A 12,061-nucleotide genomic window follows, 5' to 3' on the forward strand; every position below is an offset into this window, starting at 1 on the left:
CTTCCTGGTAGCTCGGACCGTCTCAGGCGAATGGTCCTGTCCCGGCCATGCACGCTGACCCAACTCGAAAAGTGGGCCGTGGAAACGGCCTAACATTTCTCAGCCTGGTTGACGGGAGGCAAGCTTGGCTCATCAGAGGCGAACTGGGTAGCCGCTGGGCTGCCCTGAGGAACGTTACCCCACGCCAATTCCAAGGGAAGGGGGAGAGAACGGAGTCGAGAAGCTCCAATTAATATAGTACTTTTTAATCTTAAAAATCAATATACAAGTTTTGTTCTTTTAATAAAGGCAAAATAAATCTGGAAAGAAATGAAAAAAAGGGTTACAAATAACCGAAACAAGTCACCTTAGCAGCCATTTCGAATGGTCCAAACCCACAGCTGTCGGGCGTGTGCACAGACAAGGCTCAGCATTCCCTCTGATTGTATCGCCTGCCCTTCCCCGCACAATAAACATCTACATTATTGCATGACCGTAAGAAATACGGTTTTCAGAGGTCTCGGTGTAAAAAGCCAGCCCAAGTTTTGCCGGGGGGGGGGGGGAAACTGAGCAGGTTTGGGGGGGGGAGGGGGTCAGGCTTCTTTTTGTACAAAAAAAAATTCACCCCTTTCATTCTTTCAAAATATCAGTTTGAGTTGGTGGACTCTGGCGGTTGGCTCTGCATCTAACCCAGGGGTCTTCAAACTGTGGCCCTCCAGATGTTCATGGACTACAATTCCCATGAGCCCCTACCAGTTGGCCGTGCTGACAGGGGCTGATGGGAATTGTAGTCCACGAACATCTGGAGGGCCACAGTTTGAAGACCCCTGAAGACCCAACAGGGCTACGATCACCAACTACTATCACCAAAGTTCCCCCGCTGCTAAAACGGTCTCTGAATTAGCTTCAGACAAAGTATGTGTGCTCAGAACTTCCCCATCCTGTACGGTGGGGTGGTTATTAAATTGCAGGCACCGACTGCATGCCACTCAGTTGTCCAGGGGGTCTAAGACACGATGGGATTGCAGCCGCTGTGGGTTTGGCTAGTCTTAAAACAGCCTGTCCGCGGTGGCCAACGTGTTTTGGAGCCGGTTTGGTGTAACACTGAGCCAGGTCCATCTAGAACAGTCACCCCTCCAGAAATGTAAATGGAGACCGTTGTCATCTGTCCTGGATGTCAACTCCAAGAAAAGTGTTTTCCATATCCGCCAAACGCTCTGCCCAAAATCTTGAGCAGAGTCCAAGTTGTTGGCGAATTTGGCTTAGTTACAAGCCAATGTTCCCGGGGCGTGCTTTGACTTTTGGCCAGCATAACGCAATGAGGAATCAAACAGATCTTGAACGTGGGCAAGAATCGGCTATGTCATGTATTCCGTGGCCAGCTCACAACAGAAAAGCTAATTCGTGCCCCCGCAAACCTGTGACACACCGCAATCCAACTGCTGCACAGCTGGGCCCATCGGGGGCTCAAACCCGAGTCCCGAGTCGGCCACATGTCAGAAATTGCAAGAACGGGGACCGGCTGCCACCACAGACCTACCAAGTCGTAATACGTGGCTCGCAGCTCAACCACTGTGTTTGGGGGAGGGCGGAGAAAAAAAAGAAAGCGCTGATCCTGCTTTCCTACTGAAACAACGAAAATAGAAAAGCGGTGCTGAAAAGATCTCTCCTGAGAACGCGCGCTCAATCGCAGCGAGGGCAGGCTGGTTTGAAGAGTCTCGCAAGCGAAATTTCCTGTGTTTTCCACGGAATCTGCAGCTAGATGCATGTTGCAAGCAAACGGGAATTGTAACATAGGATAGTTCGCCTGGCTGATGTTTTTTCCCCCTACTAGGTTGCCCCCAATTTGGCAGGAGGTTAAGAGGCCCGTGGTTGCTAGTGGGGGAGCCCAAACGACAGGGCGACCAGCCACTCGTGACCCAGTCAGAACGTGGCAAAGGGAAATGGAGACAGCAGAAAGGACTTGATGAACAAGCAGCTCTGTTTTTAACACTCGCCAAAGCAAAGCCATCTTTGTCAAGACTGGAACACCTCATTGGAGCACACGCTGGACGCAACGTGTGGTAGCTACGCAAGGGACCCCGTTTCCCGGAGGCCAACCCATGCTGTCCTCACCCTGGCACACTCGGCCAGCCTCCTCTGGCGCCAACGGCAAAACAGAAGCGGCTCCAAGAATTTAGACCGAGCACGGGGTTGGGCGAGATGGCATCCCCTTCTTGAGGAAGACTGACACCCTCTTGTAGGCACTTGTCCTTTAAGCAGCAAGATCAGGGTCAACAGACAACATATATTTGGATGAAATTTGGCTATGGGGGCAGGGCTGCGCAATGTTTGGGATGGGCTGACAATTGAAGCAACCTTCAGTAGGGAAGGAGCACTCCCCTGCCCTGAGTACTCCACTGGGGCTCCCTTGCCAAAACTTGCTACCTGGAATGCTCTTCTGGGCTACGAACTTCCCAGAATGCCTTTCTTAAAGGTCTCAGAATCAAGACCGCTGGGGAAGGAAGGAGGGAGTTCCACTTAATACTTTCGCAAACGCTTCCCCTTCAAGTGCACGTGGCATTCAGGCCAATGGCTGGCTCTAAAGAGAACCAAAAGACACTGGCTGTCAACCCAACCTTCTCTCTGCTGGGTAAGCGTTCAGACTGAAGGAAGAGGAGGGCTTCGCATCTTTAAGAATTCCCATTTATCGCCATCATAGGAGAGATTCAGGACGGCCAACTTTCGAGCGCAGAGCAAACGGCAAAGAAAACAGGACGCCAATAAGGCTTGAGAAGATGCAGGCAGACGGGGCCCCTGGCGAAGGCGCATGCTGATATCCCCAGTGATGTGTTTTCGAGCACGAACTGCAGAGTCTGGATCCAGGGCAGAAAATAGTTCCCTTTGAGGGATATATGTGCAATAAGGCACACAGTGCGAGGCTTGGGAAGGTCGGTGCGAGGTTGCCCGAACTGGGTACCCGTCGAGGGAACGAGAGGAAAAAGAGCCCTTGTGAAGATTCAGTGCCACAGAAAGAATTTTCTAGGCCTGGCCTCCTCTGCAAACTGGGACTGGATGCGAGTCAACCAGAAGGCACCCAGATGGATGCACACGCGACCTTATCCCTGCCAAAGAATGCGCCGAGACTGGAACGTCGCCAAAGATGCACATTTTATAACTTGCTGACAGATGAACGAGAGAGAGTTTGAGAAACTCTTTTGACGAGTCGGTTCAGGAATCTTGGCCAAGACGAGATGCCGTGCGTTTTCAACTATTTTACAGCCGCTTTCTGTGACTCGCATTCCTGTGGAACCTGCCTAGCAACCTCTTTGCAAAACAGCTCCCTTTCTGGCAGAGCCCGTAGACTAGACCCTGTAGATCCGTCCTGGAAATGGTAGTGGTTTGCCCAGCAAGAGGAGACTTCCCTCGAAGCAAGAAGTTTTCTTTTGGTGGAACAGGCCTGCGCGATCCAACTGCCTGGTATTCCTTCTTCCCAGACTGTGAGGGAATTCTTAGCGACATGTATTCCTACAGAGAGATGACAAAGAGCACTCCCCTCTTTAAATGGTAAGATGGGAAGTGACTCTCAGACACCAGAAATCGGGCGTTTGCTCACAGCCCAGTCAGCGTCACTCAAGGGCAATGGATTCAGACCATCCCCCCCCCCCAAAAAAAAACAATTGCAATGCCCTCACACAGCAGCTGCCCATCAAAACTGAAGGCTGGTGTCATAGGCTCATCTCTGCAGCAATACCTGCTCTGAACACAGCAGATCTGACAGTATTCTCAGCATATGGATGGTCACAGACCACTGGAGTCTGACAGACCAAGATCCAGCAGCACAGACAAGCAAGTTTTTACACACCGCAGGCTTCTTAGTTGCCAACAGTGACTGTAAAACATCCCCTCCCTTGCATGCTGCAAGAATACAGATAATCATGTTCCCAACACAGCTTGAAAAAGCCAAGAGATGCTCAGACAGACCAAGATCTTTCGACGACACTGGGATCCTTTCCTGGCAGAACGGTTTTGCGCCTTTCGAGAGATGCCAACTAGGTCTTTGACAATTCGTTGTTGCGGGGCCTGCTCAGATCAAGCGGGTACCGTGGAGCGAAAGCCAGATCTTGTGCACAACTTTCATGACTCACAACCTAAGCACAAGTTTGTCAGGGATCCTATCGGCACCCTGCCCGCCTTGCTAAAGTCTTGCAAAAGCTTCAGATGTCGTGGATGAGCAGAGCTCCTTTCCTCGATTCAGGCATATACATTCCAAAGTTGGTTGTTCTGTTCCTGGGCAAACAGAAGATGCATCCCTTGGACTGTATGACAGGATCTGGGAGTGGACTAGAATGCACAGGAACAGGTACGAGTCAAGCAGGAATCGGCTTTGAGAATCTTAGAAAGGATTGTGAACCAAACCCCCAAAGAAAGTTGCCAGACCTCAAAGCAGCATTCAAGCTTTTCTCGTTCAGGCACACAACATTTCATGCTGAAGACCTCCCCTAGCCAACAGTAGGCCTGTTCAGAATTAATCTACCAACCGCTCAACACCCCCACCAGTTGTCCAATAGACCCCCCCCCCCCCCTGAGACATGCTCTGGTCTACAATCGCCATGAAATCACTCCCCTCTCATTATTGCACATTGATTTCAGTATTCATGCATTTTACATACATACATAGATGTTTTGCCCCCCCGCCCCTATATACACAGAAAAAATTAAAATTTGGTTAAGAAAGAGAACCTCCTCATTTTTAAATCATTCATTCACCAATGCCCTGAGTACCAGATCAAGAAACAATATAGGTTAAATAGAATCATTTTTTTTCCTCGTTATGTTACACGCCATCCCTCCCCCAGCAAAAATAAAAATCTTTCCTTCACATCGATAAAGAGGTCCATTTTATCACGGAAAAGGTGCGAGGGGTGCCCTCTGTCTCCTAGTTCTGGACCCGACAGGGTGGAAGCAGCGACGTCGCTTTGCGAGGGGACGGTTTTCTGGACAGGTGCCCCATGTTCGTTTGGGGGTTTCGGCGAGGAGGGTGAGGCCCCTCCCCCCCTCGTGGCCCAACGCTGCTAGCAGGAACTGGTTTGGAGATTCCCCTCAGTCAGGAGGGACGCAATAGAGGACGGGCCGTAGGCGCTGTCAAACTCCTCGTCCGAGCTCAGGTGGTCATCCTTCAGGGAGGACTCTGCCGTGGACCGGGCTGCCTTGCGCCTAGATCCAAGGGAGAGAAAGAAAGCAGCCACGTGAACCCATTGCAGAAAGGGGAGCTGGTGCATCTAGGGCAGGGGTCCCCAGCTTTTTTGAGACTGTGAGCACCTCTGAAATTCCGACACCGGGTGGCGGGCGCAACTACAAAATGGCCACCACAGGAGGCAGAGACAAACACACATGCATACGAGAAGGTCAAATGCAAGGGACAAGAGGAGGAATTTAAAAAATATATTGGGGAAAACATGAAGAGAAGAGGTATCTTTCAAGACTGAGAGCATTCTGTTTCCCAGTAATTCCCTCCTCCTTCAGTCTGCTCTTCAGCCTGTAACCAAATGCAAGTTACCACTGCCACTTGCTGCCCTTCCTCCTTTGGCCAAACTGTAGGTTCCTTGGGGCACAGAGTCATTTTTCTAGTGCAAAAGCACAATAAAGGGCTGTGGGTGCTTCCTCGGGGAGCATGGGGGTGGGGGTGGGGAAACATGTTGCATGGTGCAAACCAGAGCTGTAGCTTAATAAAAAAACCCCACAGATGTGCCCTATCCCCAAACTCCATGTGGAGCTTGGAAGCAGGGACAGCTGGGCCCGCTCCACCCCCATCTCCATGTGGGGTTCAGGAGTGAGGCCAGTTGGCTCGCTCTGGCCCCCAATTTCCACGTGGAACTAGGGAGTGGTGCAGGACTGTTTGATGCCGGAAGTCTGCAGTTCTAAGCTGGATCTGGGCAAACTGAGGCCAGAATCAAACAAGCCGATCCGATCTCAAGCTCCACGTGGAAATCGGGGGTAGGGCGAGCTGGCTAGCCCCACTCCTAAACTCCATGTGGACTCACCCCACCCACCGGTGTACGACTGCTCTTGTCCCAAACTCCACAGGGTGGGCTACGCCACTGATGGAGAAACAATCCCTCTTCCTACCAGAGGTCCTTCTCCAGGGCCTTGATCCTGCTCTGCAGCTGCTCGTTCATCTCGTGCTGCTCCTCCAGTTCCCGCTGTGCCTTCTTCCGCGCAGTCTCCAGCCGCTCGATCTCTTCCTCAGCACCGTCCACCTGCCTCTTCAGCGCCTTGACCCTCAAGCTCAGCTGCAAGTGCCGAAGGGAGGGAAGAATATCATCAGAGTGATGTTTGGTGCTATGGGGCTGTCAAAGGGTCAGGAAAAGTGGGCTTGGTTGCATGGGGGTGGGGGTGCCTTGATCCCCAGTCAGAGAGCATAAGAATGAGGTAACTACAGATGAAATAGTCTTCCCCAAGTTGGACTCTTAGCACAGAACCATCTCTTCTGGCTGGCAGCAGCTTTCTGGGGTCTCTGGTACACAAAAACCTTTCCCAGACATGCAACAGGCTGCATTATCTGGGGATTAATCTAGGGTCTCTCAGCATGCAAAACAGGCATTCCACCACCTGGGCAAATCTTGGTCAACTGAGCTTTGAACAGTCCCCTTGGACCAGTGGCTCTGCTTAGAAACCAGGACTTCTGCATTCAGGGAAGTTCTTTATACCACTATGCCAGGGTCTCTCTCCTCAATGATACTGGATCAGTGCTGTGATCCGTTCAGTTCTACTGGGATTGAAAATAGCTCTCTAGGTTATCCAATAGAGGAAGGATTTTCCCAATGATATATTTTTGAAGGAGTCAACTGGTGGTTGTGGGTTTTCTGGGCAGCATGGCCATGGTCTGGTAGTTTTTGTTTCTAACTTTACGCCTGCATCTATGGCTGGCAAAAATGAGACTCTTAATCAATCAACCTCTTGGTTAAGGGCCCAGCACACTTCCGCTGTGCGGAAGTGTGCTGGGCCCATAACCCAGAGGTTGATGCAGCCTCCATCCTCAATGGAGGAGAGATACTAACCATATATGCAGGTGAAACATTAGGGGGAAAACTACCAGACCAGAGACTTGTCACAGTAAGATGTGTCACGGAAATAAACATGACTCTGAAGATGTCAGCCACAGTTGCGGGCAAAAACTACCAGACCATGGCCACACAGTCTGGAAAACCCCACAGCAGCCAGTCTCTCTCAACAGTTTAGAGGAGTTTGGATTTATAATTCACTTTTCTCAACTGTAAGGCATCTTGAAGTGGCTTACAATCTCCTTTCCCTTCTTCTCCCCACAACAGGCAACTTCTGAGGTCGGTAGGGCTGAGAGTTCTGAGAGAACTGTGACCGACCCAAGGTCACCCAGCAGGCTTCATGTGGAGGAGTGGGGAATCAAGCCTGGTTCTCCAGATTAGAGTCTACTGCTCTTAACCACTACACCATGCTGGCTCTGCAGAGGAGCTGCCTTCCATGCACCCAGTAAGCGCTCTGCCTCTGAGCTATACCCCATCCCTATGACATCTTAAGCTACCTTATACCAAGCGTGCTTGGCATGCAGAAGGTCCCAGGTTCAATCTCCGGCACTGCCAGCTAAAAGGGCAGTGGGTGATGTGAAAGCCCTCAGCCTGAGAACCCTGGAGAGCAGCTGCCAGCCTGAGTTGACAATTCTGACCTTGATGGGCCAAGGGTCTGACTTGGTATCTGGCAGCCCTACAACTGAGCTCAGTGGTGCAGCCTCTGTTTGGGATGTGGAAGGTCCCAGCCTCCTGGAACCTCCAGCTACAACTATCAGGAAGCAGGGGACATGAAAGATCTCTGACTGAGACCCTGGAGAGCAGCTGCCAGTCCGAGTGGACAATACTTTCCCGGATGGATCAATGGTCTGAATCAGTAGAAGGCAGTTTCAGGGGAGGTCCTCCCGAATCCTGGAATCGTTTTCTAACAGGAGACAAACCCTGGGCTCTCAGGACGTTTGCCCCACCACTGAGCGAGGGCCCTCCGCGCCCTTTCCAGGTATGTCATTTTTGCAAACTGACAAGAACCAAAAGAAGATCTCATCAGTGGCTTGGGCACCTTTCCCTTTGGCTCAGCCTCTCTGCCCAACCCGCCCCGCCCCACCCTGCCCTGCACCATCCCACTCACCTGGTCTTTCTGGTCATTGATATGCTGCCTCTCGTCGTCGATCTGGATGGTCAGCTCCTTCACCTTCCTCTCCAGCTTGCGGTTGGACGACACCAGAAGGCTTTTCTCTCTGCAAGGGGTGGGGGAAACGGCACAGCTCAGCCGGTTTGGTCTTGCCTCCATCAACCAGGGTAAGCAAGACCCTGCGACGAAGGAAAGGGGCATCCGGGAGCAGATTTGTCAGCATCAGGAAGGGAGTATGACAGGACGACTGGCGGAGGACTGGCCCCACGGTTGGGTTTGGAATCTTCAGTTTGGATTTGATACCAAAATGGAGAGCACTTGTTGCCCAATATGCTACTTAGCATGATGGATTCGATGATGAGATAGAATCGTAGAGTTGGAAGAGACCAGAAGGGCCATCAAGTCCAACCCCCTGCAATGCAGGAAGACACAATCAAAGCACACCTGGCAGACGGCCATCCAGCCTCTCTTTAAAAACCTTCAAAGACTCCACCACTCTCGGAGGCAGTGAATTCCACTGTTGGACAGCTCATCCCGACAGGAAGTTTTTTCCTGGTGTTTAGGTGGAATCTCTTTTCCTTCACCTTGAACCCATGACTCCTGGTCCTAGTCTCTGGAGCAGCACAAATCAAGCTTGCTCCCTCACTAACATGACATGCCTTCAATTATCTAAACATGGCTATCATGTCACCTCTTAACCTTTCTCGGAGTGTGGTGAAGTCTTTTTCTTTGGAGGTTTTTAAAGAGAGGCTGGATGGCCATCTGTCAGGAGTGCTTTGATTGTGTCTTCCTGCACTGCAGGGGGTTGGACTTGATGGCCCTTGGGGGCTCTTCCAACTCTATGATTCTATGGTTCTAGGTCAAATCAACCCAGAACCTTCCTTAGGAGCTAAAATGGCTCAACCGAGGCTGTTGGACTTTGGTCATATAATGAGAAGAATCACTGGAAAATACAACAATGCTAGGGAAAGTTGAAGGCAATAGGAAAAGCGGAAGACCCAACAGGAAACTGATTCAGTTTGCAAGACCTGAGCCAAACTGTTAACCGAAGAGTGTTTTGGAGGACATTTGATTCATACGGTTGTCGTGAGTGGGAAGCAACTTGACAGCGCTTAATGCACACTTGATAAATGGATTTACTTTGGCCCCTTCTGCACCTGCAGAATAATGCTCTTCCAATCCACTTCTACAATTGTTTGCAAGTGGGTTTTGCTATTCCGCACAGTAAAATACAGCTGCAAAGTGCATTGAAAAGGGATTGAAAGTGCATTATTCTGCATGTGCGGAAGGGGCCTTTAAGTCATTTTCATATCGTTTGTGCTCAGCTTTCATGACGCCCTGCCGCAGCTTACCTTTCGTCAGCTTGGAGCTTCTCCTGCAGGTCCTGAACACGGGACTCCAGCTGCGAGACGTTGGCGTTGGGCTTCTGCAGCCCCTCGGAGCTGGCCAGGCGGCTCTTGAGATCTTTGTTCTGGAAAGAGGTTTCAAAGCGTGAGGAAATGCAAGAGGAAGCCCGAGAATCCCTGCTTCCCTGTGAAAACCGAGCTGAGCTGTGAGCTCATAAGAACATAAGAACTAGCCTGCTGGATCAGACCAGAATCCATTTAGTGCAGCACTCTGCTACTCGCAGTGGCCCACCAGGTGCCTTTGGGAGCTCACGTGCAGGATGTGAAACCAATGGCCTTCTGCTGCTGCTCCTACGACTGCGGGAATCTATTTTAAAAAGGAACACGCAGACTGAGCTACCAGAAGTGAATGAAGATCAAGGGTGGAGTCTTGTGGGGTTTCCGGGCTGCATGGGCTTATTCCAATAGCATTTTCTCCTGACGTTTCGCTTGCATCTGTGGCTGGCATCTTCAGAGGATCTCACTGCCATCAGATCCTCTGAAGATGCCAGCCACAGATGCAGGTGAAATATCAGGAGAAAATGCTATTGGAACACGCTCATACAGCCGGGGAACCTCACAACACTCCAGTGATTCTGGCCGTGAAGGCCTTCAACAATACATTAAGATCAAGAGTCTTCTGCCAGAACAAGAAGAAGAAGAGTTTGGATTTATACCCCTTTTCTCTCCTGTAAGGAGACTCAAGGTGAATTACAAGCGCCTTTGCCTTCCTCTCTCCACAACAGACACCTTGTGAGGTAGGTGGGGCTAAGAGAGTTCAAAGATGACTAGCCCAAGGTCACCCAGCGGGAATGGAGGAATGCAGAAACACATCTGGTTCACCAGATAAGCTTCTGTCACTCAGGTGGACGAGTGGGGAATCAAACCCGGTCCTCCAGATTAGAATCCACCTGCTCTTAACCTCTACACCATGCACCCCCCCTCCACTTCTATCTTTATGAGTCGTTTGCTTGACGCAAGGGGCAAAAATAAATGTGCCGCGTGCACTCAGAAACAGTCTTGTGGTAGGAAATGCCATCAAGCGGCAATCAACTTACGGCTACCCCGTGGGCTTTTCAATAACTCAGTATTGCATTTTAAATGTTAAACGCTGCATATTGCCTGTATTGAGTGCTGTTTAACTGAGGACTATGTACCATTGATATGTTTCCTGATCTTGGATTGTAATAAAGATTAATGTAAATTTAGGGTTTTCCAGGGAAGAGGTACTCAGAGGACATTTGCCATTAACTGCCTCTGCGTAGCAACCCTTGGTGGTCTCCCATTAAGATGCTAACCAGGGCCAATCTTGCTTAGCTTTTGTAATCTGATGATTGTGGGCTAGCTTGGGCCAGCCAGGGCAGGGCAGAAACAGAGGTGGTTTGCCATTGCCTGCCTCTGCATAGCAACCTTGGACTTTCTCAATGGTCTCCCATCCAAACTCTAACCAGGGCCAACCCTGCTCAGCTTCTGAAATGTGACGAAATTGAGCTAGCCTGGGCCGACCGGGTCATGGCAACAGCACTACTGATATTCCACAAGGTCCGTGGCTGAGCCCTGAAGGACAGGTTCTGGGTCAGGTGGGAACGTTGCACCGATTTATCCTTGATTTGACAAAAGTGACTCCTTGATTTGAAAAAAGTGACTCCTTGATTTGAAAAAAGTGCCCCCAATAATTCAGATAAAAAGCACTTCTTTGCAGCAGCCAGAGCAAAAACGTTCACCAAATGCGTAAGAGCTCAACTTCCGCCACAAGACCGTCCAGCCGCCTGTCAGAAAGAAACTGTGCACTTCACAAGAGCAAGGAACTGGCTTTTACAAGAGAGAGAAAACGCAAGTGTTTGCTGGAAGGCCCTGAAATTCTGCAAAGGGCCATTTTGTTCAGTTCGCACGTCTGCTTCCTTCTGCTGCATGCGAACTGGCTCGCTAGCTTGAGTTGTCCAGAGATGTTTCCTCCTTTTCTCTGCTGGCTGATGCCCTCTAATTCTGTCTGCACTCAGACACGCAGAATAATGCAATTTCAGTCCACTTCCAATGCCATTTCGTGGCATTTTGCAAATGGGCTTTGCCGTTTCAAGCAGACAAATCCAGTTGCGACGTGCGCTTAAAGGTAGATTGGAAGTATATTATCCAGCATGTGCGAAGTGAAAGATTCACTTTCAGCACTTCAAAGGCTTTCCTCGGCGCCTCCAGCTGGGGTTACAAAGAAAGAAGAGGTCACACAGGACGCCGTTATGTAATGCTGCCAGTCAGGTGGAAGTTTTACTACCAGAGTTACATAATAGTAATTATGATCCCCTTGCGCTGTAACAAACAACAGTGTTGAAAGTACCACACACAGTCCTAGAGAAGTCCAAGGCACCTCCCTCTCTGTGTTCAAACATGCTTCAGGTGAACAGCTGCACAGATAGGAAAAGAACTTTGTAAAGCAGACGACACAAATTGTCCTGCTTGTGACGGCAACGGCCACGTTTTCAAAAGATCCCCTTGGAATGGGGGGGAAAAGGAAACTTGTTTCTAGTGTTTGCTGGTAGCCAAGGAGA

At 50.3% G+C, this 12,061-nt stretch overlaps 1 protein-coding gene across 1 annotated transcript in view; it reads right to left on the reverse strand.

Annotated features, from left to right (window-relative positions):
* Positions 1–229: 229 nt before the first annotated feature.
* The window catches only part of CGN (cingulin), a 54,439-nt gene continuing 42,607 nt past the window's right edge, over positions 230–12,061 (reverse strand). Inside the window, 4 exon segments of the mRNA XM_048511032.1 lie at positions 230–5,175; positions 6,088–6,251; positions 8,131–8,239; positions 9,486–9,604. Coding sequence (XP_048366989.1) covers positions 5,034–5,175; positions 6,088–6,251; positions 8,131–8,239; positions 9,486–9,604 — 534 coding nt within the window. The 3' untranslated portion in view covers positions 230–5,033.

This window comes from Sphaerodactylus townsendi, linkage group LG01 (assembly GCF_021028975.2).
Source record: "Sphaerodactylus townsendi isolate TG3544 linkage group LG01, MPM_Stown_v2.3, whole genome shotgun sequence".
NCBI lineage: Eukaryota > Metazoa > Chordata > Lepidosauria > Squamata > Sphaerodactylidae > Sphaerodactylus > Sphaerodactylus townsendi.